Source organism: Myotis brandtii, unplaced genomic scaffold (genome assembly GCF_000412655.1).
Source record: "Myotis brandtii unplaced genomic scaffold, ASM41265v1 scaffold590, whole genome shotgun sequence".
NCBI classification, from domain to species: Eukaryota; Metazoa; Chordata; class Mammalia; order Chiroptera; family Vespertilionidae; genus Myotis; species Myotis brandtii.
Window position 1 is genome coordinate 142,196 of NW_005370224.1, and position 15,384 is coordinate 157,579.

The 15,384-nt window shown below is 35.7% G+C and overlaps 1 protein-coding gene across 2 annotated transcripts in view; it reads left to right on the plus strand.

Moving 5' to 3' along the window:
* The window catches only part of RIT2 (Ras-like without CAAX 2), a 260,229-nt gene that overhangs the window by 89,154 nt on the left and 155,691 nt on the right, over window positions 1-15,384 (plus strand). For both annotated transcript variants that reach the window (XM_005879333.2, XM_014550297.1), the window contains one exon: window positions 4,571-4,644. In XM_005879333.2, coding sequence (XP_005879395.1) covers window positions 4,571-4,644 — 74 coding nt within the window. The remainder of the gene's footprint in view (window positions 1-4,570; window positions 4,645-15,384) is intronic.

Below are 15,384 nucleotides of genomic sequence, written 5' to 3' on the forward strand. Positions count from 1 at the left end.
TCACACATTTTAGATATTTTGGTAAGGCATATAAGAAGTATTAAATTATCTTTACGATTTTTAAAACATCATCTAGTGAAAGTTCAATGATCATCTAATATTTTCTCTCAGATACATATTGTGGTTTTAAGTTATCCTAATTTCATATTTACAGCTAAATTATTTTAAAGTTATTAAATACATATGTTTGTTCTACAAAGGTGTTAAATAAATCATTTTAAGTAAATTTTCCAGAACACCTTAAGTTTTATTAATTAAATTAAAATTCCATATTTTTGATAATTATTGAAAACATCCTGCCAAATCCTCTATGATTTACTTGGGAAGAAAGCATTCCCACATGGGTAAATATAAATAGCAGAAGTAATTTAGATTCAATATAATTTCATGGTTAATTTGAAGCAATATACATTTTTTAAATTACAACATAACATGCCTAGAGTTTGAATTGTGTGGGTTTTTTTTATTTTATTTTAAGCACCATGAAATTTGCAAAATATGTTGATCTTTCTAAAGCTCCTATGCATTGACTTGCATGTACTCTTGTCTCCATCTTGCAAAAAAGATCAAGTGTCTGGCCAATCATAACTTCAATATTTAGAGATGATTTTGAGGCTTGAATACAGGTCTTTGATTATTACTTCTGGTAAAAAAAAAATACTGCTGGAGAGGGAGAGTGAAGACACATGCCAAGCGAAGGAATAGTCTCAAATCAAACATTCTTGTAAAAATGAATTTTACAGTGCTAGATGCCTCCAAGAAAGTGGCCCCATTGGGCTTTTCTGTGCAAACAATATAGTAGGCAGTTGCTGCCATTTCTGCCTGATAAAGCTTTGTGTACAGTTGGCCTCTTGCTTGGGAAGATAAATGAGCTCACTTCAGGGTTGGGTCTATAAGCAGATGATTGAATTTCGGGGAGGTGTTTATATGTATTCAAGAGGAGTATTTCTGTCACTGCATTTCTGCATGGGAGGTCACAAAGGGAGTGGATGGATGGAAACAGAAAGGAAGATTGTTTATTGGGAGGAAATGAAAGGGATTAGTTTCTGTGGAGGCCAGGCAGGTGACCTAGATTCACAACACCAGGATGTGTACTCTGATGGATACTTTTTAAAAGAGAGAAAGAAATCTTGGATACAGGGCCTGGCTTAATTTCTAGCCAATTCACATCGAGTCTCTTTGAAGGGTTTTTCTAATCCCAGGAGAAGCTTTTATTTGACATATTTTCATGTGCTGGGTTTATCTAGGTCTCAGATAATCACACAGTGAAGTTCTCATATGGATTACTCAGCATGATCCTGGCCTCAGCAGGCTCTTTTTGGGGGCCTTTGAGTTGAAATGAGCAAAAATGAAATCTGAAAGACTTACATGTGATCCTCGGGTCACAGAGCCCTTTCCAAAGTAACTATTCATATTTCCCTATGAAATTGAAAAACAACCCTATGCATCTCCAAAAAATATTGCAAGTAATTCCACAAGATTTCTCTTTTGTAAGAGGAAGATCAGTGAGAATATAAAGGGCAGTATAATAAAAATTAGAGAGACTGTGTGGTTGCCTGTACACTGAACGGTTTTAGGATGGCTTAGAGTGGCTAAAAACACACTAGATTTACCTCCTTGCAAGTTGTATTTCTCACAATTTCAGCTTCTTAGAGCACAATTGTAAGGGATAAATGTCCTTGAAGGTAAGCTATATGTCCTGTACATTTTTAGATCTTCACATCCCACTGCATTTATGTGTATCTTCCATTATGATTCTACTAGAGGCCCGGTGCACAAAATTGGTGCATTGGGGCAGGGGGTGTCCCTCAGCCCAGCCTGCACCCTCTCCAATCTGGGACCCCTCGGGGGATGTCCGACTGCTGGTTTAGGCCAAATCCCAGGGATCAGACCTAAACTGGCAGTCGGACATCCCTCTCACAATCCGGGACTGCTGGCTCCCAACCGCTTGCCTGCCTGCCTGCCTGATTGCCCCTAACCGCTTCTGCCTGCCAGCCAGATCACCCCCTAATCACTCCCCGGCCAGCCTGATTGACCCCTAACTGCTCCCCTGCTGGCCCAATCACCCCCAACTGCCCTCCCCTGTTGGCCTGGTCACCCCTATCTACCCTCCCCTGCCGGCCCGGTCACCCCTTACTGCCCTTCCCTGCAGGCCTGGTCCCCCCCAACTGCCCTTCCCTGTAGGCCTGGTTTCCCCCAACTGCCCTCCCCTGCTGGCCTGATCGCCCACAACTGCCCTCCCTTGCCGGCCATCTTGTGGCTGTGGGCACTGCCATCTTTGAGGGCAGAGCAGTCAATTAGCATATTCCATCCTTATTGGCTGTGGGCGCCACCATCTTTGTGACAGCATGAGGGTCAATTAGCATATCCCCTCTTTATCAGATAGGATAAGTTCCTTGAGAGTGGAGACCATGATACTGTGTGTGTGTGTGTGTGTGTGTGTGTATTTATTTGTGTCTGTATGTGTTCTTACCTTCAGCAGCTAGCAGAAATCTAATTTTGGGGGGAGAAGTTCAGTTTCATGCATTCAAAAAGTGCCTCCTGTGGTTGACCATCACTACTTTGTAAATCAAAAGGTTGTGAAAATAATAATTTATGTATTCGCATTTCAAAATCAATAGTATAAATAATTATTGAATTGTGTCAAAATTCAATGCTGTTCTAAATATTTTTGTGGTGATTCAGTTTGCTATTTACTTATACTATAATTGGTGAATAAAATAATACAGAAATTGTAGGCTGACTCTATGAGTTTGTGAGTTCAAGACTGAGAACTTTCAACCATGTTTCACAAATGATGATATACTCTCTGTAGGTATTTGAACAGGCTGAAATATATAGGATGGGATTGGCATGAATGAGGAAATAAATGGATTAATAAAGTAAGATTCTCAGCTCTCACCCCAGAGCTTCAGACCCAGATATTTACTGTTTTCACTGAAATGATACACAGATATGGCAAAGTACTGAAGCAAATACATTGATTTTTTGTAGTTTTCATGTACAAGTCTTCACCTCAGTCATTGTAAATGGAATAATTTTCTTAATTTTATTTTATGTTCATTCCTATTGTTTAGATATACAACTGCTTTTTGTGCATTGACTTTGTAGCCTGAAACCTTGCTAATTTTTTTTAGAAGTTCTATTGTGTGTGTGTGTGTGTGTGTGTGTGTGTGTGTGTGTGCGTGCGTATGAGAAATCTTATAATTTTAAAAATTGGGGCATTAAGCACATTCACAATACTCTGCAATCATCACCATTATCCATTTCCAGAACTTTTTCATCTTCCCAAACAGAAACCTTATACTCCTTAAACAATAACTTCCCATTCACCCCTATTACCAGCCTCTGAATTCTTTAGAAACCATGAGATTTCTACATGTAAGATCATGATATCTGCTAACAGAAAATGGATGCATTTTATTTATTTTTCTTGCCATATTGGTCTAGCTAAAACTTCTAGTACTATGTTAAATAACAATGGTTAAAGCAGTTTTGTTCCTGATCTTTGGGAAAAGCTTTTAGACTTTCACACTGAGTTTAATGTCAGCATACAAACTTGTGGTGCATGCATTTATTCCATTAACTGGTTCTCTAGGGAACATCACCATGGTACCTCAGATCATGACATTTTCCTGACAAAGGAGAAATATACTTTATTTTACTTTAAGCAGAAAGTCCCTTATATTTTATGGGTTGTATCCTTCTCACTCTATGTACTCTACTTGACTGGAGTATCTGAATCTTTTACTTAGTAACCCATTTTTTTCTTTTTAAATTGAATTTATTGGAGTGACACTGGTTAAAAAATTATAAAGGTTTCAGGTGCATAATTTTACAACACATCATCTGTACACTGCATTATATGTTCACCATCCCAAGTCAATCACCATTTATCCCCCTTATACTCTCCTCCACCTCCCTCCACTCCCTCCTCCTCAGCAATCACCACAATGTTGTTCATGTCCATGAATTTTTTATATTTTTTTTCTTTTTGGCTCAATCCTTGCACCACCCCTCCCAACTACCCGCTACAGCCATCAGCCTGCTCACTATTTATAAATCTGTCTTTATTTTGCTTGTTAGTTCATTTTGTTCATTAAATTCCACATATGAGTGAAATGTATGACACTTGTCTTTCTCTGACTGGTTTGTTTCACTTAGCATAATGCTCTCCAGGTACATCCATGCTGTCACAAAGGGTAAGATTTCCTTTATCATGGCTGAGTAGTATTCCATTCTGTAAATCACAGCTTTTATCACAGCTTTTAAAGCAGTATGGAGTTTCCTCAAAAAATTAAAAATGGAACTGTCTTATGACCTACAATTCCACTTCTGGTAATTTATCTGAAGAAACCTGAAACATTAATTCAAAAGAATATACACACCCCTATGTTCACTGTTGCATTATTTACAATAGCCAAGATTTGGAACCAGCTCAAGTGTTCATCAGGAGATTAGTAACCTATTTAGAAAGTTTTTTTTCTTCTTAAGTCTAAAAACTAAATATGTCTTTTCTGTTAACTATATTTCAATACAAACTTTGTCTTGTGTTTTGTTTTGTTTTCAGAAGATGCTTATAAGACCCAGGTTAGGATTGACAATGAGCCAGCTTATTTGGACATCTTGGACACTGCTGGTCAGGTAGGTAATCTTCTTAGATCTCTCCAATCTCTGAGGCTAGTTTAAGCTTTACTCTCAAATGCATTTATCACAAAGAAGATGAGCTTAATTATTTAAACAGACAAGAACAAATGTTCAACATCAATGAATTAAATAAGAAAAAAATATTACAGGAAAATGTGACTCATTGGCAACCAGAATATTTCAAGATTCCCTTAATTTTCTCAATATAAGAATATAAGAGTAGATGTAATATTGCTAGTGAGATTATAAAGTAGTTTATTATTCTTCCTCAGATGTGCTCAGAACTATGTCTGAGACCCTAATCTTATGATGGCTTTTATTAGAGAATTTTAATTGAATATAAAGAAGGATGGTCTAGCAAATATACTCATGCAACCAAGGCTAGGCAGACAGTTCAATGGAATAAGTAACATAACCAAGATTTAGCATAATCTGACACATTATTTTAAAAATCTATAGATAGGAACAAGGAGAAAGAGAACTATGAGGAAGAGGAAGAGACAATAATTGGTATGATATAAAAATAAAGATAGAACTAAAATACTACAGAGCAGTTATAAATGAAATTTGAGAAAGGAATCAGAATTAAAGTATTTCAAAGCCTTGCAGTATTTTGGAGGAGAATAGACATTTTTTTTAACTTCATAATTTTAAAATAATTAATGTATCTATTAAATGACAGACAGAAAAAATAGCTCTCTACTTTGTTATAAACCTAAAACTGCTCCAAAAATGAAGTATGAAAAATATAACCTAAAAACTAGCAGATGGAAAGGGGAAGAATAAATTCTAAAGTTATGCATATAATATAAGGTTGAAAAGAAAGAAAAGAAACCAAAAAGCATAGTACAATAAATAAATATAAATATATCAGGAACCAAAATAAATGGAAATGTATATACCTTTAGACAAGTAAATTGGTAGCATCATTTTGAATAAGATAACAAAACTAACCTCTTGTACTTATTTGGTTTATAAGAGACATAAGGGTACAGAAAAATAGCAAATGAAAAAAAGATTATTTTTAAAAGTAGGCAAAAATAACCAAACCTAAAGCAGATATACCTCTATTAATATCAGACAAAATAAATTTTATTGAAAAAAGCATTATTAAGATGTAAAAGTGTTGGTTTGTAATAAAAATCATCAAACTATTTAAAAACATCTAGTCTGTAATATAAGACAAATGGAGTGAGCTATATAGAATAATATATAAATCCAAAGTCATGTGTAGTGGGAAATTTTAAGCTCCTCTGTCAGTAATGCTAGATAAAAAATAATATAGTTGTAGAAGATTTGAAAACCCATTTAATTTATACAGAATTCTGCAATCAATATGAGGGTAGACATTATTTTCACACAAATATGTGGTTTTACTTTTTTATTTATTTCTAATCTAAGCAAAGAATATGGTCTGTAGAAGATTGATTATATGATATATGTAGAATATTACTTTGACTTAGAGTGTGATAAATTTTTGTAATATGTTTAAGCTAGTGGTTACCTCTTGAGGAGAAAGGAAAGAATCAGGAAAGGGAAGAGGTACAAAGTAGACTTCAACTATACATGTAATGATTTATGTTTCCCCAAGTTCTGATTAAACAAAACCTAGGTCATGGGTACAGAGATCTTCACTGTAATATTTTCCTTTGTACTTAACTTATATTTAAACAATATTTTATTATTTTATCTGTTTGATGTAACTATCTAAAAAATAACTGCATTAATTGGAATACTGATACTGTGTAAGTCACTGGAAATAGGTGGTCTCTTTCTATATTTATGAAATATATCCAGACTATGAAATGCATATATGAAAAAACACATTTGGATAATGGACTAATGGGGGATGTAATCTCTTGAAGCCTTAGAGAGATTTAGAATAAGAACATTTCTATTGGTTCATGGAAAAATTAACTAGACTATCAATTGCATAAAAATCTAAAGAGATACAAAGGACCATCACAATGTCCTTACTAATTCAATGCATGTGAAATGCAACTATGTGAGATTAAATGTCTACATATCAGTGTGTATGTATGCATCTCACATTTTCAATATGATTAATTGGTCATCCATAGGGTTACAACTCTGGATGAACTGCTCAATAGTGATACAGAAAATTAAATCACTGTAGTCCCTGGCCTTGAAGAGTTACACTTTTATTTTTTCACATGTTTAAGAAAGAATCAACTCAAAACTGAAGAAAGAGACATCAAATTTTTATGCTGTGCCTTTAATCATATCACCTCTAACTTTCTCTTATAAACAGTGAGTGTTCCTTATCCAACCATGTTTGAAGCATCTAATTACTCACCAGTGTGATATGTAAAACATTAGGATTTATATTTATCATTTATATTTTTAACTGAAACTTGGCAATTTCAAAACTGAAACTGCCAAATTTAAAAAGTATATAAATTTGATGTACTCATTGCATAAATATACTAAGTAAAATGACTACCAAGACTCTCTAAAGTACACTTTTGTACAAAGATATAAAAAACAGAATGTCATTCAATGACCTCATCATTCGAAGCATTTTCCTCAGTGTTACATTTTTGTGGTGGACTATGCAGAGCTTTTCATCTTATAATTATTACTGGGCCACTGTGCAAACAGGGCTTTTATGAAGAATGGTCCTTAGTAGAAACTCTGAAGTCAGTTCATAATTGTTTCTACTCAATATCCATGTAAATGACTATCATTGTGAATATTTAATATAGATGGGGCTTGGAGATGAAATATTTTAGTTCATTTGTTTACAAATAAAGATACTGGATCTCAGAAGAGGCAAGTGGCTTACCGAAGATCACATGGCTTCTAAATGCTAACACTGGAGGGATTCAGGTGCTATCTATGCTCATGAGTCATTCCTGAAAGCCTACAGTGATGTGGCTCCATTACCACTCAAAGCCATCTCTGTAAATAGTACTGGACTATTCATGACTAGTAATGCTTGCTATTTGTGTATTACTTTTTTGACAATGTCAATGATATTTTTATTAAAAGTGTCTTAGTTGAAAACCACCAGTACAGAAAACTGGCAAGAACAATGGCTCAAAAACTCAAGATGGTAAAATCAAGGAAGAATCTGAAGGGAAAAAAAATGCCATCAGTACCAGACTTTATTTATAACCATCTTTTTTCATTCTTTACATCTTTTACAATGTTTTACACAAAATATTTATCTTCCCTAATTCTAAATGTAAAGGGTATTTCTTTGCAGATTTTCCTTAAGTTACACCATCAGAATATTGGTCCATTAGGAAAAGATTTAGATGGTATAAATATATAGCAATATTGTGTCTGTTTGGCATCTATGTGAATGATAAAATTATTAAGAACAATAGGGACAATACATACCACTTTCTATAACTCTTATACAGCTATATCATGAAGAAGAGGCCCAGTTAAGAATACGTACTCAATAAATGTGAATGAAACATTTGGGCATATGACCTGTATTTTTCCTATATCTGACATAAATGGGATGTGTAGAATTAAACAAAATACTTATTGTCTCTGTGATTCAATTTCTTTCCATTTTTTAAAAATAAAGAGTTTAGATTAAATGCCATTTAAAACATTTTGTGCTCTATCTTTCTATCATTCTCAAAACTATTTCATTGATTCAACAGGAACTATTATGTTTAGACAGTCATTATGCTCTCTCAACAATGCTAGTCACTATGATAGACTCAAACAAATCTGAAAAATGTTCCCTGCCTTTAAGAAATTTTCACTTTAGCAGTGGAGGCAAGGTTTACCTAGTTTGTTGAGAGAAAATGTCACTTCTGTATAAAGGCAGCTTTCAATTAAGTTAAAGAAAAACCAACAGTTTTTGCTCCGGCAAATGATAACCAGAAAAGAATAATGCAGGATGGCTTCTTCCAACAGAGCTTTAATTTCACTGAGAAGATGAATGTATACACATCACTTCAAATTATGAGTCCGTTAAAAGAAAAACAAATGGGTAAAATGCCTATCATCTTACATTATAGGAATAGGACATTTTGATGATATAACCAAAAGCATTACAAACATTTTTGATTTCTCTTTTTCGTTCCTTTAGGAATATAGTAATATTATGATGTTAATATTTTTCTCTGTTTTGTGTGTGTGTAGGTAGGGATAGAGAATGAGAGAGATTTGTGGGTGGGTTTGCAGCATCTTGTATATCTGGAAACCCTCTAGGGGCCACAACAGGAATCAAAGGACTGAAAATGGAAAACTGGGTTCTTGACACTAAATCAAAGCTTAGGAAGAAGCTTGATGTTTTTTCTAGGTCATATTTCTACACTTTACAGCCCAGGTTGGCAGGTTGGGAACATATATGATAATAAGGGCATGAATTTAGCAGGCGTGACCTATGGATCCTTGGTATGGTAAACAGATTGTAGCAGAAAATCACTTAGGAAATACCACTCGTTCTTATTATATACATTATAGCTAATATATCAAAATGTAAACTGGTTAGTTAGTCTCCTCTACAAGGTTAAAAAATCGTTTAAGTGAGGGACTATGTCTTCTTTTATGTCACAGTCTATGTCTGGTATCTCGGTAGGTATACTGCCGGTGTTTCTTACCAGTAATCATGTAGCTTTTTCAGTCAACTGGGAAAGAAAAGAATAAATCCAGACCTTGTTTGATTGGTTGTTTGTTTTAAGACTCTCGGTGAATATTTTCTGTTAATCTTATCCTAAGGACCCTGGAAAATGTGTGTTGCATTTTATTTAAAATTCGGAAACAGATAGGGTTTGGGGAACCAAACTTCTCTATTAGAAATCAATGTTGCAATTAGGCAGCAAAGCTTCCGAAATGCTCCCATTCGAAGAACTCTGGTTGTTCTTTGGACCAACTACCAGTCAATAGCATGTGGATTTTGACTTCAATAAGCAACTGGAGACAAACTGTGACCAAAAGAGCTGGAAAATATATTGCCCTAGAGCCGTTAACTGCCTTCAAAATAAGAAACTCTTCTAATCAACTTCCTTTGACCTGAGGGGCTGATTGCAAAGGCCACCTTCCTATTCCATTAGCCCCCTGATGCTAGCACCAGGATTGGAAAAGAACTCACCCTTCTCCTTCCTTTTTCCTTTTAGGCCCTTAGTCCTGCCAAGCCCCAGCTGGGGGCTTTTCAGTGCCATTGACATTGTCCAAGAATGTCAGGGGCAAAGGAGGGAGGATACAAAGAGCCTACCCCATCCTGCCTCCTCCACCATCTCAGGAACCCCAGGGCCTATCATGGAAAGGTACTCAAGAAAGGGACATGAACTTTCTCTCTATGTCCCTCATCCCAGACTCATTCTAGGACTAGGGCTGGCTCCTAAATTTCCATCCAGAGTTCAGCCAAGTTCTGTGTTGGTCACACACACGCATACATGTGAAACCTTGGAGTTTACACTGAGCGGCCCAAGTTCTGGGACTCCTGGCTGCTCTGTTCCTGGGGTCCCCTTTGCTCTACCTGGTTCATTCCAGATACCAGGGTTGGGGAGGTCAGGCCAGGCTCTGGGAATGCATTTTATTCTTCCCAAATTGTTTTTACAGCCCTACTTGGGCTGAGGAGAGGAGTTGGGATGGGTCTGGATCTTTTTTCAGAACTCTGTTTAATGTCTGTTTCCATGCTGTGATTGCATTTCTGTTTTCTGAGAATGAGTCTGCATTCAATTAGAGAAGCAACACACACACACACACACACACACACAGAGAGAGAGAGAGAGAGAGAGAGAGAGAGAGAGAATTTGACAAGGAGCCACTTAATATAGGATTATCTTGGATACTGTTTATCTGCATTTCTAAATATGCTCTGAATTCTGAATTCTTTTTAATGCAAATGAAAATAACAATGAACATCTCATTCAGAGATTACTCAAAGTTATAGGGGGTCTATGTGAGTATTGGAGTTTGAAAACTAAATGGTAAGTTTACCCACTAGGATAACAAGTATCTTTAGTATCACTAAGAAATCAAAATACATGTTTGATGCAAAGCTGTTTGACTCCCAAAGGCTCTTCAGATAAACACACATTCATCCCCTAAACTTAATACTTTCATGAGTTGTTCTGACAGTTATCTAGGTCCTTCTATGCTGTTATCCAAAAATGCTGTTCTCTCTTCCTGAATTTAGTTTCAAATGAAAGCTAAAATAACCTATCTAACGGAAAACCAAAAAGCATTTTTATCAGTAATAGTTTAATGGATCATAAACTGAGTCTCTCAAAGTATAAAAATAGTTTTAAAATCATTTTAAATGGGCCTCCCCTTCCTACGTTCTTTGTTGTTGATGTTTTTTTTTTCTACTATAATCCAGGAAAGCCCCATTTATGATAAAATGCAAAGTGCTATTACTTTTCTCTGCAGATATCCCATTTTCATTTTAAAATCAAATTGCTGTCTGGGAAACCCAAAGTGCTTCCTTATAGAATGCCTGACTGTTTTATTTTGGATAGTCTTCATGTATAAATTTGGGAGAGGTCTCCCTTTATAGCTATCCATGCTCAAATTCCTAAACTTTGCTCTCATTTATTCTCATACCTGAAATTTAAGAGAAAATAAAATTTGAATCACAGAGCAATTAAAAAAATAGGCATGATACAGAGGAAACAGACATTTTTGTAAGAAAACATACCAAAACTGTAATGAGCAAAATCCAGCCAAACATCATCTTCTCATTAAACTACAGGACATCAATGGAACCAATACAATTACAGGACCTCTGGTGCCAGTGATTTGTGAATGGCAGGCCATCCTTCCTCGCTGAGAGCATAATGTATCAGGGTTATCCAGAGAAACAGAACCCATAGGATATCTAGCCTGTAGGATATCTATGCAGATAGATATAGAAAGAGACTAGTATAGGTATAGAGATAGAGATAAAGGTGAACAAAAGTAGTTTCACAGTTGTGAGTATGCAAAACCACATTTATTTTTGTATTATTCATTATTAATTTGTATTTTTCCATATGAACAACTGTAAACCTTCTTTTGTCCACCCCTGTATAGATATAGATAATGGGAGGAGATTTACTGAAGTAATTGGCTCACACAATTATGGGGGACAAGTAATCCCACAACCACCAGTCTGCAAACTGGAGAATCAGGAAAGCCTGTGATGTTAAGGCTAAAGGCCTGAAAATTCGGGGCCTGATGTAAGCCCTGATTGAGTGGAAAAGTTCAAGAACTAAGAGTTCCAATGTTTTAGCGGAGGAGAAGATGGATATTTTAGCTAAGCAGAGAAAGAGCTAATTCACCCTTCCTCCACCTTTTGGTTCTGTTTGGATCCTCCAGGGATTGAATGATGCCCACCCACTTTGGGGAGGGCCTTCTGCTTCACTCATTCACTGATTCAAATGCTAATCTCTCCCAGAAACACCCTGAAAGATTCACCCAGAAAAGATGTTACCAGCTACTCCGGGATTCCTTAGCTCAGTCAGGTTGACACATAAAATTAACCATGATAAATACCATTTGGGAAGGCTCTCCTACTAATTGATATCAATATCATATGGCTTCATTTCAGTGGTTGTGTTAGTTAAAGAAGAATTACTGCTTCTTTCATTTTGTGGCTCTGGTGAGACCATTTGACATGTAGCCTAAGGAAACAATACATCTAGGGGCTCCAGGGATGTGCTTATAAAATTTAACTGTGGGAGTCATGTCACTTATGGGCTCACATGTCTTCACCGTAGGACAACATGGTGCCATGTCTGCTGCTATCTTGATCTTCACTCCAGTTGTAGACACGAAAAACGTGTAATTATAATTCAGTCAGTTAGCAGATGGGTAGTATTAGAATAAGTAGGTTCACAGTTGTGAGTATGCAAAAGCACATTTATTCTTATATTATTCATTATTAATTTGCTGGAGTTTTGAATTATTTTTTATCTAGGTCTTGATGAGAATCTCAGTATTTGTGTACTCATATTAGGGATTCAGCATTCCTAAGTTGGACCTGCATTAGTATGTCCAGCAGTAAACTGAGCAGCCCTATTGTCTAGTCATTTACAAAACTCCGCTTTTGGAGTAACTGGTAACAACTTGCATAACATTTCTCACTAGACATTTATTCATATTTGAGAGAAGAAAGACGGTAGAATTTGAAATACTTTAGGAAGAAGGAAAATTCTTGAATTGCTTTTATACACGAGAATTAGAGTGAATGCCAGCTGGGTATATAGTGACTATAAAAGTCATGCCTTTTGATTTTTTTACTGGTTTATGTATAAGCCTTATAAACTACAATGCATTTTAAAATAATCCCCAAGGCTATATTACCTGTTCATCCCATGAATAATATAGTCTTGAAATATGGCACCACATCTGGAATTCTACAAACCAGACTCTCTAAGGTGCACTGAGAACCTTCAAGAGCATAAATAATTAACAAAAACCTAACAAACAAGTAATTTTATATGTCATAAAAACTTTAGAAGAAAGGTAATTGATTAAAATATACAAATATATGATATTTTGAGAAGCATGTTTAATAACACAAATATTTTTTTTCTATTCTGAGAGAATAATGATTAATACATATGTTCCTTTAAAAATAATAATATACTTGGCAACATATTTTCTGGTAATAGCAAACTATGTAACCTTAATGAATCTGTGTTAGCCTATATCATTGGCATAGGACCTGGTAAGAAAATATAGTTGGAAAAATATTGTCACAGTTTATTAATATTGCAGAACTGCTAGTGTTGATCTTCAGCTTGGACTCATGATTATTTATGATTACTACTACACATGTTGGCAGTAACTAAAGAAATTTGCCCCAAATCTTCCTAATTTTACATGCCTTCTAGGATTTTTGCCCATATAAATTTGTTCATGATGTTATAGACCTAAGTTGTTATAAATCTAAGTAACATAGATTTCTGTGACAATTCTTAAAATTCCTTCTGAGATGATCCTTAGAACAGTGAAGATTCTGTGTCCTTGATAATATACTACAGAAGAGCAAAGCTTGTACAGGGCTTGAGACATTCCAAATGATTTTTTTTTAATTATCTGAGAGAGAGAAAGAGAGAGAGAGAGAGAGAGAGAGAGAGAGAGAGAGAGAGAAACATTGATGTGAGAGAGAAACATGGAGAAACATGGATAGGCTACTTTCTGCAAGTGCCCCTACCAGGGATCAAACATGCAGCCTGGGTATGTGCCGTGACCATGAATTGAACTGGCAACTTTTCAATGCACAGGACGATGCTCATCCAACTGAGCTACTCTGCTGGGCTCCAATTAATCTATGGAAATATATTTCCTGATTATTTGTTATTCATATCATTTACTTTTTATCTCATTGCCTGTTTGGGAATATGTATAGTCTCATTCATATTTTCTTGTAAATTTACCTTTGCTACATATACTTTAGTGAAGAAATACCAGCTGATACCACATGCATTATGATCTCCCTAGTTATCAGCTTAGAAATTTCTCAGAAATGTATGTAGGCATAAGATAAATGACTCCGTTATTTTCCGTAAGTTGTAATGTCTTCACCAGGCCTGTGACAGATTACCTCACTCTGTTCTTCTACTTGTTACAATAGGAAGTCTTTTAACCAGCCTTCTCTTTAACTCACCCACCAGTTAGCCAGCAGCCCCTACTCCCTCTCTAAATCCTGATTCATCCTGGCAGCCCGATTACTGGCCACTCCGCCTGCAACCAGCTATCCCTGCATGCTTTCCAAGAGTTGGTGATATTGGCTCCTCAACCAGATTATTATGTAGTACCTAATTTTATAACTATGTATTTAATAAGTTAATGAGCTGAAAGAATATTTTAAGAAGAGACTCAACATTTTTAATTGATTTTAGAGAGAGAGAAAAAGGGAGAGAGAAACATTGATTTGTTGTCCACTTATGTACTCTTTTTTATTAGTTGCTTATTATATGTGCCCTGACTGGAGATCAAGCTTGCAACCTTGGCGTATCAGGTTGACACTCTAACCAACTAAGCTATCTGGCCACGGCTGGTAGTAAACTTTTAACCTAAGTTGAGTGTGTTTCATAAAGGTGTGAATTGATGAGTCTCAGTTACCTCATCTCTCCAATTGTCATTGAAATAGGGGTGGGCAAGATGGTTTAAAAACTTGGCATTAAAACTCTATCACTCTGAACTCTGATGGATTCACAAATGTCTTACATTCTTGCTCCATTTTAAAGGTATCAACATTTCAAAGCATGAACGATGCATTATGGATGTTTTGTGCAAAAATACAACCCCATTTGGCAGACTCATTTTAAAAAGGAGGCATGTTGGCTCACCATCAAGGATGAGAAAATGAATATACATTTGTATGTTTTAAATGAATATAAAATATTTAAAGTATGTATCATTTGAAACTTTCTTCCTTTTAAACTGATGCCGATTAACCAGCATGAGGCCAGATCAGGTCTTTTATTGTCCTTAACCATAGACATCAAATATTCTCTCCCTGAATCATCAGTAAACATTCTGGCCTCTAGATGGAACATTTCTGGGCTAGAATCTGGCTTCCCTGATTTACAACAGTCTCCACTTTACCTCCTGCCAAAAGAAATCCTATCCAGCCTGCTTTCATCTCCTTTTAGCTGCTGTCTGTAACACCAGGATTCCATTGCAATGTATGACACGTATCAGGATCAAACCTTTTACCTCTGCCTCATACTGCCTATTGTAAGTAGTGAGAAATTGAGTACATCAGAGCTTTTTGGGTATATTTCCTCTGCTAGGTACCAAGAGAGTCATAAT